Below are 15,838 nucleotides of genomic sequence, written 5' to 3'. Positions count from 1 at the left end.
ATAGGCTATGCTTTAAAACCTTCAATGCACCAATCAAGAATGAACAGCTTATTATGCCACAAATCATTTCTAGAAAGTGTACAATCTCTGAATCACAAGAGTCACAAACCTTACTAACAGTAACTGCAATCTAATAAAAGCATTTTCAGTTAATCTTATGAAAAGTTGGCATGTCAGAGCTAAAGTGATTCACTTGTTGCACAACTTTAGATTCTGCTTAGCAACTTCTAACTTTCTAACAACTTCCATTAGGAGATTTTTTTTTCTCCTGCTTTCACTGCTCTGATCCGTATGCCTTACTCTTGAAGACTGCTCTCACTCTTTGTGCTCACTAACTTAGTGGGAAGCTGAAGGTAAGCTAATGAAGTTGCTTTCCTACTCTCAAAATACTGCTGTAAAGTACTAGGCAATGTTTGGTTTACTAGTGTAAGAACCTTGTGCAAATTCTCCGAACTCCTTGTGTGAGTATATGAGATGCATCAGTTGATAAGCTAGGAGAGTGTTTACAACAAGATAAACTTTTATATTCTCAATTCAGCTAGTTCTTATCTACATGTTATGTCTTTATCATATTCAACACCTCCATATCTAGTTCTCAATAAACTGTTGCTCAAATTGGATCCTTACTTTTAGTGAGTCACGGCTTCTTAAACAAAAAGGCAAACACGATACATAAAACACTGCATTTATGTGATTCAGAGTCTGTTTCTGATCTTGTCATCTAGTGTTTTAATTACCCACTCACCTCCCAGTTGTTCAGTTTTTCCCCAATAACTCAACTGAATACAAAGTATGGTACTAGCCAAAGACATGGAAGCTACTCAGAAGACTACACAATGAGCATGTAACATTCACCATGGAAACTATTTAAAAATAAATAAGCAGAAAGGAGGGAAAAAGGGAAGGCAGGTTCCCTCCAAAAGCAGCTTTTCAAATCTCACACCTTAGACAAAACTGCCTTGAATTTTATGCATGCAATAAATCTCTTGAAAGCATAGCAAATACTACTTTTCATGACTATCCATAAAGTCTAGATACACAGGATCATCTATTTTCATACCAAAAAATGTAATAAGTAAGGATCTACCGTTATCAGATAATTTCATTTCTATCCCTAACTAATATCTGTTTCTACCAATCCTAGTGCTCATTAAAAAAGTTCTTTTCTTCTTCATCAACCAGAAGACTTGATTTCTCCTTCTGTTATTTTGCTGTCTCTCCTAGTCTTTTAAAGTATTGCACAGATAGAAAGAGTTAAGGTTTTCTATGCAATAACAGCAACATCCCATTTTCTAAAATTCCAGACAAAAACTGGAGAAAGAGACTAAGAAAAGTAAGTAAGATGACTATCACTATTTTGTAGGTGTTCTTTATTCTCTTACCTTTCCTCTCCCGTTCTCCTTCAACACATATTGGCCAACCTCCTACAGCAATGCAGAAATGCAGAAAAAAAGAAGGACACAGACTAGCATAATAGAGGAGAAGCTTACAGATGTTGACAGTATAGCATATTATAGCATCAGAAAAGACAGAACTACTTAAAATGAAAAATAATTTAAAAGACAATAAACTATAGTAACTTCAATGGAGAGGAATCTAGGAAAATACTCTGTAGATTGATTATATAGAAAGACCAAAGGAAAATCAAACAAACAAGGAATTTAATGTTTTCTGGAAAACAAGAAACCTGCTGTATTTCTTCCCAAATCAAAAAGAATTGTGTGATACCATTCAATATGGGCAGAACTTACACAGGACTGTGTAATTCAGGACAGCAGGCAGGATGAAAAGGGATGAAAGGGTGGGAGAAGAAGAATTCTGTTTTTTAAATTAAGAAACATTGAAAGGGAAGAAGTCCTAGCAAACTAACATTTCTACAAAATCCTACAAAAAGAACACAAATCTTCATTTGCACATTTCTGAAAACATTCTAATGATTAATTTTAAAAATAGAACAGTATAAGTAAATGCTGGCATTCACACTTTCACTGATGTTAGCAAAAATTATTCATTTTGAATGAGAATAGGCTACATAAAGGCTTATTCTTTCCTGTATTTATTTCCTTAATTTTTTAGTTGTTTTTAAGCTACATATGCCATTCTAGAAGTCAAAATGTTGCTGACAATGAATGCTCACAATAAATGCCTACTTTTATTAGAACTCTTATGAAACAGTTTTACAATCTGTATCTCCATTTTGAAAGCTGTATCTTTTTCATTCAAATTAAGATATATGCAAGTCTTTTTTTTTTTTTTTTAAAAAAAAGGAAGCCCCTTTTTTACAGAAAGCAATTGTACTTTGACAGTAATTGCAGACAGCTAATACAGTTGGATGGAAGTTTCCAGACATGCTACTATAAGATGATTGGACTTTCCCTCATTATTTATATAACAAATGACTTAATAAATATATATGCATACAAATACATACGTACCTCATATTCCTTTCTACAGACTTTTAAAATATCATTCTTTGAAGAAGCCTGAAAACAGAAAATGCCCCAATTTGAAGTAGAATACAATAAAAACATGTTGCAAAATAAAAATGATTCTAACTTTATGTTACCTAAGATAACCATGGATACAAGATCTATTTTAATGTTCTTTTTTAGGAACCTGAAGAATCCATTTAAAGCTTTAAGAAAAAACAAGTAGAAGCTACAGCTTTGTCTACATTACATTTGATTACAACCCCAAAACTTATTTCTGCATCAAGCCGGTATATACTGGAAGCACAGACAAAGCAACTTAGTTTTCATCAGAGATCTTCCAGACAGAGCAGAACACTGGAAAAACCAAGGAAATGGAAGAGCCTGTTCATCAATTTTCTTCATTTTGTATGTTCAAAGATGTTAATCTGTTTTATTCCTTTCTTCTCCCTCTAGAATATGAAGTTCTACAATTACTATTGTAAAAGCCATTTGCAGAAAACTCCCTTTTGAAGTGCAGATCTTTTTTTTTTTGTTTTGTTTTTAGATTAACTCTTGCTCCTTTTTCATGTCAGATATTAAATATTATGGTCATTACTTACATTAAATATTTCTCCCTCCAGCAATTTAAAATAACCAAGGTAAGATCTGACCTATAGTATCACCTTCAAAATGCCTGCAAAACCCCCTCAAGTGTTAAGAATCAATATTAACATCCAGTTATTCACCATTATCCTTTATGTTTTGCCAAGTCATGTCTATTTTAGTTTAAATGAAAATCATGTGAATCATATCAACCAGTCAGTACAAGACATAGCCAAGATACATAGACAGCAGTCTTCAACCAAGCAACACAGCATTTGATACTGAGAACAAAGAGAAATGACACAGCAATCATAAGATTAAATTAAGTTTCACAGCCCACAACCATAAATGAAAGATGTGGAAAACAATTAAACATTAAGATAAATTTGAAAACTTTGCTAAGATATGCATTTGGGTACAGACACATATTATTTTCAGAAGAACAAAAATACTTTCTGAACTACATTTGTCTACTGTTTCTCTTTTCCTCACTGTGCCATGAAACTTCACATACAATGGCCACCTCACATGCTGCCTTCCAGTCTGTGCTACTGTGAAAACTTTCATTCAGAGATTGCAAAAAATAGAAAAAAAAAAATCAAGAAATTATATTTATTGTAACCAAAGTAAAGAGAGCTCTGGAATCTCTGCAGATGTAGTAAACACATTACTGCTATAAAACAACAAAATAGAGCACATCAGCAGCAATCACATACCTCCAGTTTGCAAGGAAAAACTAAACTTGTTATCTCAATTTGCCAAGTTACATGATGCAACAACCCAGCACTCACACTAGAGCCTCTGTAGTGGTAAGATGGCTGCTGAATCTTGTAGTTATTAACAATTATATCTTCATTACATATGGCTTTAAAACATAGAAAAATAGGCACAGCACCACTCTCAGACACGTTTACTGTTCTGGTGTTGGAGAATTTTGGGACACAAGTTTGCAATGATGCAGGTACAGTTTAAGGCAGATCAAACAAGGTTTTTTTACTAGGATCATAGCAAGATCTTCCTCTCTGCTTCCCCTGCTCTCTGCCTCATGGTTACAGAGGCCCATCTCATATGCTGTATCAAAGAAGAGGTGAGGAAAAATAATTCCAATATTAATAAGGAAGCACCTCATGCTTGCAGTGGATAACTCCCTGTTAAAAGACACTGAGGCTTCTTTCTGCTGGCCTGACAGGGAGCCTAGAGTCCATCTACTGCTTCCTAGAGCCAAGATCTGGGACACTGCCAAGAGAGTGCCACAGCTTGTCAACAGAACAGACTGCTATCCACTACTGCTCTTTCATGTGGCACAAATGACAATGGAATCCAAAACAGGGGCAGAATCAAAGAAAACTTGGCTTGTACCAGAAATAGTGTTGCCAGCAGGAGCGGGAAGTGATCATTCCTCTGTACTCAGCACTGGTGAGGCGGCACCTTGAGTACTGTGTTCAATTGTGTGCCCCTTACTGCAAGAAAGACACTAAGACCCAGGAGTGCATCCAGAGACTGGCAATGAAGCTGGTGAGGGCTCTGGAGCACAAGTCTGATGAAGAGCGGCTGAGGGAGCTGGGATTGTTCAGTCTGGAGAAGAAGAGGCTCAGGGGAGACCTTATCACTCTCTATAAATACCTGAAGGGAGGTTGTGGTGAGCTGTGGCTCAGCCTCTTCTCTCTTGTAACTGGTGATAGTACAACAGGGAATGGCCTCTAGTTGCGCTGGAGAGATTCAAGCTGGATTTTCTGAAAGAGTGGTCAGGCACTGGAATGGGCTGCCCAGGGAGGTGGTGGAGTCACTGACTCTGGAGGTGTTCAAGAAACATTTAGACGTTGTGTTGAAGGACATGCTCTAGTGAGAACTATTGGTAATATGTGGATGGTTGGACTGGATGAAATGTAGGTCTTTTTCTATAAAGCCCTGCGAGTGCAAGTGAAGAACACTGCTATCTAAGTTTTCTTCTCTTCAATTTTGCCAGTTGGAGGAAAGAGAAAAACTAGAAGAAGACATAAAATGCATATGAATTCCTAGCTACATGGCTGGTGCCAGTGTGAAGGTTTTAATTTTTATGAAAATGGGACCTTCTATGAAGACTATGACCTGTTAGAAAGGAATGGCATCTACCTAGAAGATGTCTAGAAGAGTCTAATATAATGAGGAGAATGTTAAACTGTAGGACTCAGGAGGTGGGTTCCACAATGGCAATGCTCACACCACTGCAAGCACCTAGGGAATAAGCCAGGCCAGCAAGAAGGATGACTGCTGAATAAGGCAGATGCCCTTCTAACAGAAGACACAGAGAAAATGTAGTTATAGAGCATCTTCTTTGCTTCAGTCTTTACTGCTAAGACTGACCCCGGGAATCCCAGACCGTGGAGGTAAGAGAGTCTGGGGCAAGGAAGACTCCCCAGTGGTTGTGGAGATGCTGGTCAGAAATCATCCATGCAAACTCAACACACACAAATCCATAGGACAGTGGGACAGGCCCATGAATGCTGAGGGAACTGGCAGAAGGGACTGCTGAATTGCTATCATCCTTCAAAGGTCATGAAGAAGGGGAGAGGTGCCTGAAGACTAGAGAACAGCCAATGTCACTCCAGTCCTCGAAAAGAGCAAGAAAGAAGACCTGAGAAACTACAGGCCAGTCAGTTTCACCTCCATCCATGGGAAGGTGATGGAACAACTTATTTTGCACATCATCTCCAAGCAAGTGGCAGAGAAGAAGGTTATCAGCAGTAGTACATGGATTCACCAAGGGGAAACCAGGCACGACCAACCCGGCAACCTTTTATGATGTCATGACCAGTTGGGTAGATGGGAGGAAAGCAGAAGATGCTGTATACTTTAACTTCAGCAAGGCTTCTGACATTGTCTCCCATATCATTCTCGTAGTTAAGCTTCGAACGTGTGAGACAGATTAATTGACCGTAAGGTAGTCTGAGAACTGCCTGAGTGGCAGAGCTCAGAGGGTTGTGATCAATGATGCAGAGTCTAATTGCAGGCCTGTCGCCAGTGGTGCTCCCCAGTGGTTGGTATTAGGTCCAGTCTTGCTAGGAGAATGATCTCTGAAAGGGTGGTTAGTCTCACTTCTAGAAGAACTCATTGGTTTATTAGTAGTTACAAGCAGTAAAAGACTCTGTAGAAGATGTATCAAAACATATATTGAAAAAAGAATATGGAATTAGTTAGTAGTTAACAAAGGGGGGAATTGATACCTGTCAATAAATTCAGGGCTTTTGGCAATTATTCAAATGTCTCACCAGAACTATTTTCTTGTGAAAGTTTTTTTTCTAGATAAAAAGGACTTCTGGAGCCTAGAAAGCAGGGACTCAACATTCCACCAGCTTTGAGTAGGAGGTAAACTGTACCCTGCTAGGGCTGATAACAGGCACCATAGCAAGGTCGAAACACCAACCGAAAACCTAGTCAACACCAATTTCTATTTGTAAATAGGTCTCTGACTACATATGGCACCTGGCTTCTGGAACCTTTTACCTGGATACACAACCTTTTACCTGGATATGATCACCAGAGACCTCTTACTAAAACCCCAAATTAACACAGTGCATGCATAGTACTCGATTTTAATATGTATAGCAATCTTAGGAATAGGCAGGCACTTTGCAGAAATTATATGAATATTCACATAATAACATATATAAAACCTGTGTGCTTTTGATCATGGGTGTGCATGCTGGGACAGAGTGATCCCCCATGCATCCAGCACTGCAATAAGGTGATGTCAGACTTCTACTCTGTCATTTGGGTTGATGAGTTTTATTCCCAAATTTCAGTGACAATTTGGCAATCTAAATAGGACAGGCTCTCAAGACTCTCTGGAGGACCAGAAGAAAAGTGAGTTCTCCAGCATATACTGGAGTATTTTCAGGGAGGCCCTCCAATTCCCTGGTCGGGTGGGTTTCCATGACAGCTAATTGGGTATTACATGACATTACTTAAGGGTACTGCCTGCCTGTAAGTCGTGATTGAGAGCTCTCATAGAGCAAGGCTGAGACAGTTTTGTTTGGAAATGACTATCCATGGGGAGCTGTATGCTACCAGGAGGATACCTGGGGTCGGTTCCGCTCTTGGCTGTATGACTTCCTGAGCCTTACAGAACTAAATAAAACATATTTGTTTGATGATTCTTCTTCTTCTTCTTCTTTTTTTTTTTTTAAATAATGATAACCAGGATTTAATTACATGACTGAATTTTATTCTTTTAACTCAGGTAACTGAGTAAAAAGCTATGAGAAGTGATAATTCCTTAAAACAATTTGGTGAAACCACCATTTAGCAATTTGTCACTACTAGAACTGCTGTCTAGAACTATTTCCCTGTCTTAATTTGCCACTAAAAAAAGTAAAAATGCCATAAAAACAAAAAGTAACTGCCTAACAGCTGCAGGCTAGCATGTCATAGCAGTAAACATTTTTATGCAGAGGATCAAGACAGTAGACATACACTGAAATTCAGCTTCTTACTGAATCTCAATGCAATTCTGGCACAAAACTATTACGATTAACTATTAATGGTACTTTTCCTAAGTGTTGGCGATCTTAATGATCATGCTCAGGTCAAAACATGTTGGTAGATGTTAAACATTAATTTGTTACCACCTACACTACCAAAAGGAAAGATGTTAATTGTTACCTAATTCCTTCCTTTAATAATTTCTAGATTATATGTAAAAAATAATAAAGCCTTCAAATTTATAAATATCAGGTCTCAGTATGAGAAAAAACATTGTTTACATCATGGATCTAAACACTTTTTAATTCATCTGATTACAATGAATTGAGTCAAAATCAAATGATTGCCTTCCACCACCTCCCCAATGCTAAGAGAGGGCCATGAGTACCAAGTATGTTAGACAACAAATAACAGGTCTTGTAAACTAGAAACCTCTCCTGGAGTGTAGCTGCATACTTTCTTACACATGTACATGCAACACAATGCTCATGAGAACAGCAAATTCTCTCTGTGGAAATGCTAACAAGAAAGGTCTTCAAACTTCAGGATCATGAAGTCTTGGCAAGCACCCAGAAGCTTAGTCCTCCAGAATGGTTGAAAACACACGCACAAAAAAACTTCACAAAACCACCACCACCCACAACAAAAAGAAAGAAAAAAAATGCAGTTTCTTTCTTTTTTTTTAAGTAGGTTTTCATCTCATCAGAATTTAAATGTTACTTTTTTTTTTTTGTTGAAAACTCTAAGAATGTAAATTACCTGTTTTAATTCTTAAAATTTGGTTGGTGATGTTTTATCATCCTAGCATATATTCTCATTTGTAAGAAATGTGTGTGATAGTTTAACTTTCATATTAAAAATACATGAAGCCTGTAAATCACAAACAGTAACACGAGTGAATTCAACACTGAGTCATTTCACATTAATAATGGACAAAAAAACAGTAAGAAAGTCTTACCTGTTTACATGCTTGCCGACATTCCACAGCAATAGCTAGCTCACAGCAACCTAAACCAACCCAACCATCAGACTTCTTCAGAACTCCTTTAAAAATAAAATTACAGTACATATTACAGTAGCAAGAGAACCTGTGCTATTTTTCCTTCCCTCACCATAAGTAGGTTACTTTCCAAGTATGACAGTCCTTTCTTGCTCAAGAAGTCTACCCATAGATTATATTTTAATTAGAATGTATTAAGTGATTCCAAACCAACTTTCAGCAAGAAAAGAAAAGCAAATCCATGTACTTAATAAATTTAGAATTTGTCAATTAGGTAAGTTCTACACATTGACTTTACAGGTGTTTTATCCAAACCATTTAATGTATTTACTGGAAATATCAGTATGTTCTTATCTAATATGACGTATAAGCCAACAGAAACCGAAAGAAAAAAAATGTTAGAAAAGCAGCAAAACTGCATGTTCTGATACATCCTCTTATTGGCTTCAACAGCACTATACTTTTTTTATAATTCTCCACTTCTTAACACAGAATATCATTCTTACTTTTTCTTCAAGCTTTGTCTGTAGTTTCTGTACCTTAATAATGCACTTTAATATCCACAACTGCCTTCAACATTTTCCATCTGTTCCATTCTGTTCTTTTTCTATTTAATTTGCTACTCTCATTTTCTAACTTTTCATGAAGTTACACAGTAAAGAGAATTCTCCAATAAGTAAATTTATAAAGAAAAATCAAAATCTTTAGCTAAATTAACATTTTCCAGAAAATTAATTTTTTTTTTTTCCATGCAAATTAAAACATTAACACTTGGCATAAGCACGGTAGCAGAATTGTGTATTTGAGTGGAAAGGAACAGGAAGCGAAGGTGGAGAACAGCTTGAATGCAGTCAGCTTGAAGAGGTACTACATCATCTATACGTGCCAGCCCTTGTTGATGCACAGTAGACCAGTGAATTGATCATCATTTTGAAGAGTGATCTCTTTATCTCTTTACCTCTGCTCAGTGTTTTAGCTCAACTTTCCAATTCAGCTCAGCTGAAAGCAGAAGCAAAGGCCACGAATAACAGCAAAATCAGGTCAGCTTACACTCCCACAAGTGGGGTAAAGATTTGATTTTTCAGAGACTGAGAATCATTCTGAAAGTGTTGAGGAGATTACTGTTGTGTATACATCAACAGTTTGGAAACAATGCTCAGAAATTCTGAGTTTTTTTTGATGCGTTGTTTTAAAGTAATTCCAAAAGTAACTGCATGTCTGTACTTAAGTCATGCAAATACATTTAACAACACATCTGTTAATTGCCAAAACAAATACTCTCTACATTCTATTTTAGGCATATAAATAACTAGACTGGACTAAATGATCTTAGTGGTCTTTTCCAACCTTAATGATTCTATGATAACATAGCAGTTAGTTGTTTCAGCTCTTTTTTATGTGGAGCTATTACATACAAATTCCTTTTGATCAAAACAATAATTCAGGAGGATTTATACTCGAAGGTTCTTTTAAGGTAAAAAAAAAAAAATTAAATCTAAAAATATTAAATATCCTGTGCAATATAAAGACATGTTTTCCAGAAAAAAACTTGTAGTAACCACCTACATGCTGGACAAGAAGTATGATAAATTAATCTGTACAGCTTTAGTGGCAATGTCACCACTGAACAAACCAACCAGTGAATAATCATAGCTGAGAAACAAAACAAAAAGAAAGACAGAAACAAAATAGACCCCACAAACATCCCTATCTTGTGCAAGACAGAGCCTGTGTTTTTTAGAAATACGTTTCAATGAACTCTGCTAAAAGAATGAAGCAAACTTGCATGCCAAATTAGTAATGCTGGTAAGCTTCAGCCATGGTTACAGTATTCTTGGGAAGTGGCCCTCTACTCATGGTATTTCAGCCTATCAAACAAGCTTGTGAAAAAGAAACTACGGCACATGTTCATAACATACTGCACTGCAATTTTAAAATAGGAACTTTAACATTTAAACATTAATTCCGTAATTAAGATAACTGAAATGCAAGCTTCTTAACAAAATTGCACCTTTTTAACAAAAATGCACCTTCAGTGCACAATTAATTGACTGAAGATCATATTTCTTATGGGTGTCCAACATTCTGGCTTGCCTAGGCTACATTCAGTGAAAAGCAATTGCCTTGGGCCGTCTGTATGTAGGTCATTCCAAAAGTAATGTCTCCTATTTATTTTCATGGAAACTACAACAGCTAAAACGAGCACAATAATTCTGCTTGATAGAGCATATCCTCAACTACTAAACACTGTTTTTCAACACAGTCACCACCATCAGCTGTGCATTTTTTTTTCCAAGAGCCTGTATGCCACGCCCATAAAAGTCTGTACCAATGGAGCTGACCCACTGTTATTGATGCCACTGCTGAAATGCACCGCAAACCGCCTCATTGTGCAACATCCACTCTCTGATCTCCAAAAATGTTCAGTAAACACTGATGAAAGTCAACGGATGCCATTTTTTTTCCGCATGGAGGAATTCTGTTCCACACTATGCATCAGACACACTTTCATGTCAGATGTCATTTTGTCAGACTGACTCTCCACTGCTGTCACACGGCAACAGGATGTGATTGAATACCGGCAGGAAGGCTCAGCCTCTAGTGCCATATCATGGACACACGCCTCTGGTGAACATTATGGGCCAAAATAATAAAATAGGAGGCATTACTTTTAGAGTAGCCCTCATAAGATATATAATACAATTTAAATATAAGTAACATTTTAATTATTAATATCTTCATTAAAACTTCTTTTAAAAAGCAGCAAAACCATAGAACTGGTGAGATAGTTGACCCTGTTTTTGCAAAACCAAAGCATCAGGCCAGTTTGATGGAAGGAGCTGTAATTCTTAGGGCATTCTCAAGGTGCTTGTTAGAGTTTCTTGAAGAAATTTTACTCTTTTTGCGCTTCATCCTTGACAATAATTGTTCATAAATGTGTGCATTGCCGAAAAGCAATTACATGAATAAGGCATGATTGGGAAGCAAGGGATACTTTTCTCTGCTAAGAGAATTCTTATTAAAGTATAGTAAAAAGACATCAAATTTTTCAGCTGAATATCCGACTGCAACTCTGTACATTCCATTTGAAAACTGGCGGGTAATGTATTTACGTTGACTGAAAATGGAGTTGCAAGCAAACTGATAATTTTTTCTTTTTTTGCAATCTTGAAACCTATTTTCAAATTCCTTTATGAAAATGGAAAGCAAGGCTGCATATTTTTCACTATTCACAGGACTGCATTTAGTCAATGTGTCAAAATGCATTCAACTACATGCTGTACAACACTTGCTCTTGTCAAAGATCTCCTTTCAAAGAAGTTTCCAAGTGCCACACTACATTACTACATTACTGAGATGAATAAAAAGACACACATTTTTCTTCCTTATTAAAAATGTTCTATTATAGCATCCACAAGAGTATTCAAGTCAGAAACAAAGATAGAATGTTGCACAAATGTGAAAACTTAGAATATGATCTCTGATGTATGTATTTTATGATGAAAGCAATTGTGTGTGCTCTGAAAATTTAAGAGAAACTGGATCACGGTGGTTTTCAGGAAACAAGCAGAAAGAATAAAAAGGAAGATGGAAAAAGGAGAAACTGAAAAACAACTAGGCTCATCATAGTTTTCATGTGGAACAGTAAAGACCAAGTCAGCATTTTGCTGTCTCTGGAGAAGTCTTCTAAAGCCTGCTTACAGAAAATGAGAAAGCTTAAAATCAAAGCACAGTTATCATCTAGAATTATAGGTTGCTGCCCACCCCTATTGCCCTCCCATTTGCAAGTAGTTTCTTCAATAGTATAATGCATGCAGAATAAGAAAGAAATTTTAATTTCCTATTGAAATGTAAAGTAATTCACATACTGTAGGCCTATTATTTTTCACAAACAAACATCAACAGACTCACAGTTTTTAAAAAGAAATCCTCCATTAAAAGACTAATTAGTATTCACCTTCAGAAAACATTTTTCTTAAACTTATTTTCTTAAACTTCTGCTTCTTAATATTTAGTACTTTGTTGAAGCTAATAATACTGTATTGGCAAGGACAATAAAACACAACATAGTTTGTTTTTTTGAGGATGAGCCATAAAAGAAAGTTAATAGAACATGGTTGTGGTTTAATCTGGCAGGTGGCTGAGCACCACACGGTTGCTCCCTTCTCTCCTTCCCAGTGGGATGGGGGAGAGAATTAAAAAAACAAACAAACAAAAAGAAACCCACAGAACTCTTGGGTTGAGATAAAACTGTTTACTAAGATAGAGAAAAGTAAAATAGTTATTACTATACATACAGTACTCATATACATTTGAATGCATATAAGAAGTGAGGCACAAGATACTGCTCACCACCCCCTGACCAATGCCCAGTTAGCCCCCCAAGCAGTGGAAGAAAGTAAAATGAAATCCCACCCTCTTCAAAATTCCTTTTGCATGATGTCATATGGTATAGAATATCCCTCTGGCTAGCTTAAGACAGCTATCCTAATTCTCTATCCGCCAGCTCCTGCTTTGCACAAACTATAAACATCAGTGTGTTATTGACATTGTTCTTCTCCTAGAACTAAAATGTAAGCATAATACCAGAAACTCTGAAGAAAAAATGCATCCCAGCTGAAACTAAGACAACGTCCACTCCTTATACCATACCACTTCCACCATGCTCACAGTTTGTACACATCCTAACTAATTACCATCACCTATCTTACTTTTCGATATATATACACACATATTATTCCAGTCTATGGGCCATTCATGTACAATGGCTCTTGGTACTCATTCCATTCATAACTTCAAGTTCCATCTGTCAGAACAGTCCGATAGTGAAGGAGGGATGATTCATAGTTTTGGGTTTACTGCATGCAGAAGTTAGTTCTGGTTCCATTTGATGTCATTCTTCTTTAATCGGGATAGTTCTCACTGTGCTACTGTTAACCAAGCATATAATAACCATAATAATGATGACATACAGTAATACACAGCCATTTAGTGTCATACAATTTATATTATTAGCTGTTCTGACCCAAAATCAAATCACCTTGAGGTACACAACAGATATCCCTATCCTTCTGCATTACCCCCTAAGAGCACCCAGGTCCTTGAGCAAAAGCAGTCCCATGATTACGATATAAATAGGATTGCCTTTGCCCAAGGCAAGAATAAACCTGACTGTCTTGCCCAGCATGTTCTTTATGTGCACCACTGGGACTTTATCTCCTTCTCCAGTAGGTTGGAGGTTTGATTGGGCTGGATCAGCTCAACTGGCAGATCCCCAACTGTTGACTAAGCAGGTAACTTTTGCTAAATGTGTCCCAACATTTGAATGTGCCAGCATTGCTCTCAATGTAGTCTTTAACACTCTATTGTAGCATTCAATTTTTCCAGAGGCTGGTGCATGATGTGATATATACACTCAGTGCAGCTCTCTTTGGTCCAGGTGGTTACAAGATTGTCTTGGAAATCAATCTTGTCTGACTCACTTGTTTCTGGGGTACCGTGTCGCCACAAGACACACCTCTCAAGACCCAGGACAGTATTTCATGCAGTAGCATGAAGCATGAGATATGTTTCCAGTCACGTGATGGTTGCTTCCACCATTGTAAGCACCCAGCATTTCCCATGGTGAGTTTGTGGGAGTGTGATATAATCCACATTCCAAGCCTCTCCATGTTTATATCTCAACCATTGTCCCCCACACAAGAGGTTTTATCCACTTGGTTTGGTTAACTACAGCATATGTTTCACATTCATAGATAATCTGTGCAATAGCATCCCTTGATCTCAAGCCCATCTATAGGTTGCATCTCTTCCTTGATAACCTGAAGTATCGTAGGCCCACTGACAGAAATACTTCACCCTTACATTGCCAGTCCATATCTATCTCGCCCACTCGCCAATCCCAGCAGCTCAATCCACCTACTGGTTGTTTTGATATTCTTCAGTGGCATGACTTTTTGGTATGTGATGGCCTACGTGACCTACCTATACAATTATGTTCTCTACCAGGGCAGCAGTATCTTTCCTCAACGCAGCAGCCCATATGCGTTTGCCTCTGTGCTGACAGTTGTTCTGCTTTCATTGCTATAAGGAATTTGCCACCACTCAGGAGTCCGTGCAGAGGTAGAGCACTAGCCACTTATCTCCTTCGGCAATGCCTAAAGCCAGCTGGACGGCCTTCACTTCTGCAAATTGGTTCCTTTTCCTTCAGAAGCTTCTGTAACTCATCATGTAGGACACTATACAGCAGGCTTCCACCTCCAAAGCTTTTCCACAATGCGACAGAACCCATCAGTGAACAGGGCCTATTTATTCTCATTTTCTGGCAGTTTATTGTGTACTGGAGCCTCTTCAGCACTTCACCTCCTTTTCTGATGATACTCCAAATTCTTTGCCTTTGAGCCAGTCTATAATCAATTCTAAAATGCCGGGATGACTGGGATTCTCAATCCAAGCCTACTCTGTGACCCATCTATTCCATATAGCATCAGTTGCATGATGTGTGGAGGGGAATGTCCAGCCCAGCACAGGCAGTGGGGGTGCCAAAAGGAGTTGTGCTTCAGTACCAACCATTTCCAAAGCTGTTTGAACAACTTCATATACTGCCAACATCTCTTTGTCAGTTGCAGTATAGCAGGCCTCAGATCCTCTGTATTCTTGACTCCAAAACCCTAGGAGTCAACCTCGAGTCTGCCAGAGGCTCTAAGTGTGACTATTCTCCCTGGCTGCAATGTACAGCATCTTTTTTATACTTTGTCCTGTCTGGCCCAAGGACTACTGCATGAGCTATCTCCAGTTTAATTTGTTCAAAGGCTTGGTGTTCCTCAGGGCCCTATGTTTTTCTTCTGGGTCACTTGATAGTCAGAGTTTACAATCAGACCGTAATCCAGAATATGCATTTCTCCAGAAGCCCGCAACAGTCGAGAAAGACTGCGTTTCCTTTTTGTAAGCTGGTGGAGACAGAGCAGTTATTTTGTTGATCACATCCACTGTGATCTGATAACATCCATCTTGCCATTTTATTCCTAAGAACTAAATCAATCTCCTGTGAAGGTCCCTTGACCTTACTTTGCTTTATGACAAAACTAACTTTTAGAAGGATTTGAATTATTTTCTTCCCATTCTCAAGAAAGCTGCCCAACATGAGGACATCATCAATGTAGAGAACAAGTATCCGATCTATCAACACTACTTCCCATTTTGTATCATCTGTAAACATGCTGAGGGTCCACATTGTATTAATGAAAATGTTTAACAGGCCTAGAACTAGTACTGACCCCTCGGTTACTGGCCTCCAGATAGACTTTGTACCACTAATAATAAACCTTTGAGCCAGTTTTCTATCCATCTTCACTGTCCACTT

At 37.7% G+C, this 15,838-nt stretch overlaps 1 protein-coding gene across 3 annotated transcripts in view; it reads right to left on the bottom strand.

The window, feature by feature from the left end:
* Positions 1-15,838, bottom strand: part of RECK (reversion inducing cysteine rich protein with kazal motifs) — a 63,279-nt gene that overhangs the window by 30,401 nt on the left and 17,040 nt on the right. Inside the window, exons 5-7 of one of the 3 annotated variants that reach the window (XM_085220057.1) lie at positions 8,434-8,519; positions 2,436-2,483; positions 1,383-1,424 (exon numbers count right to left, since the gene is read on the bottom strand). The exons of 1 other annotated variant lie outside the window; for it this stretch is intronic. In XM_085220057.1, the coding sequence (XP_085076183.1) occupies positions 1,383-1,424; positions 2,436-2,483; positions 8,434-8,519 (176 nt within the window). The remainder of the gene's footprint in view (positions 1-1,382; positions 1,425-2,435; positions 2,484-8,433; positions 8,520-15,838) is intronic. One more of the 3 variants, XM_085220058.1, reaches the window with a different exon arrangement.

Source organism: Meleagris gallopavo, chromosome 3 (assembly GCF_905368555.1).
Source record: "Meleagris gallopavo chromosome 3, MGAL_WU_HG_1.1, whole genome shotgun sequence".
Classification (NCBI taxonomy): domain Eukaryota; kingdom Metazoa; phylum Chordata; class Aves; order Galliformes; family Phasianidae; genus Meleagris; species Meleagris gallopavo.
The sequence above is the reverse complement of the archived record's forward strand: the minus strand, read 5'-3'. Positions and strand labels throughout refer to the sequence as shown.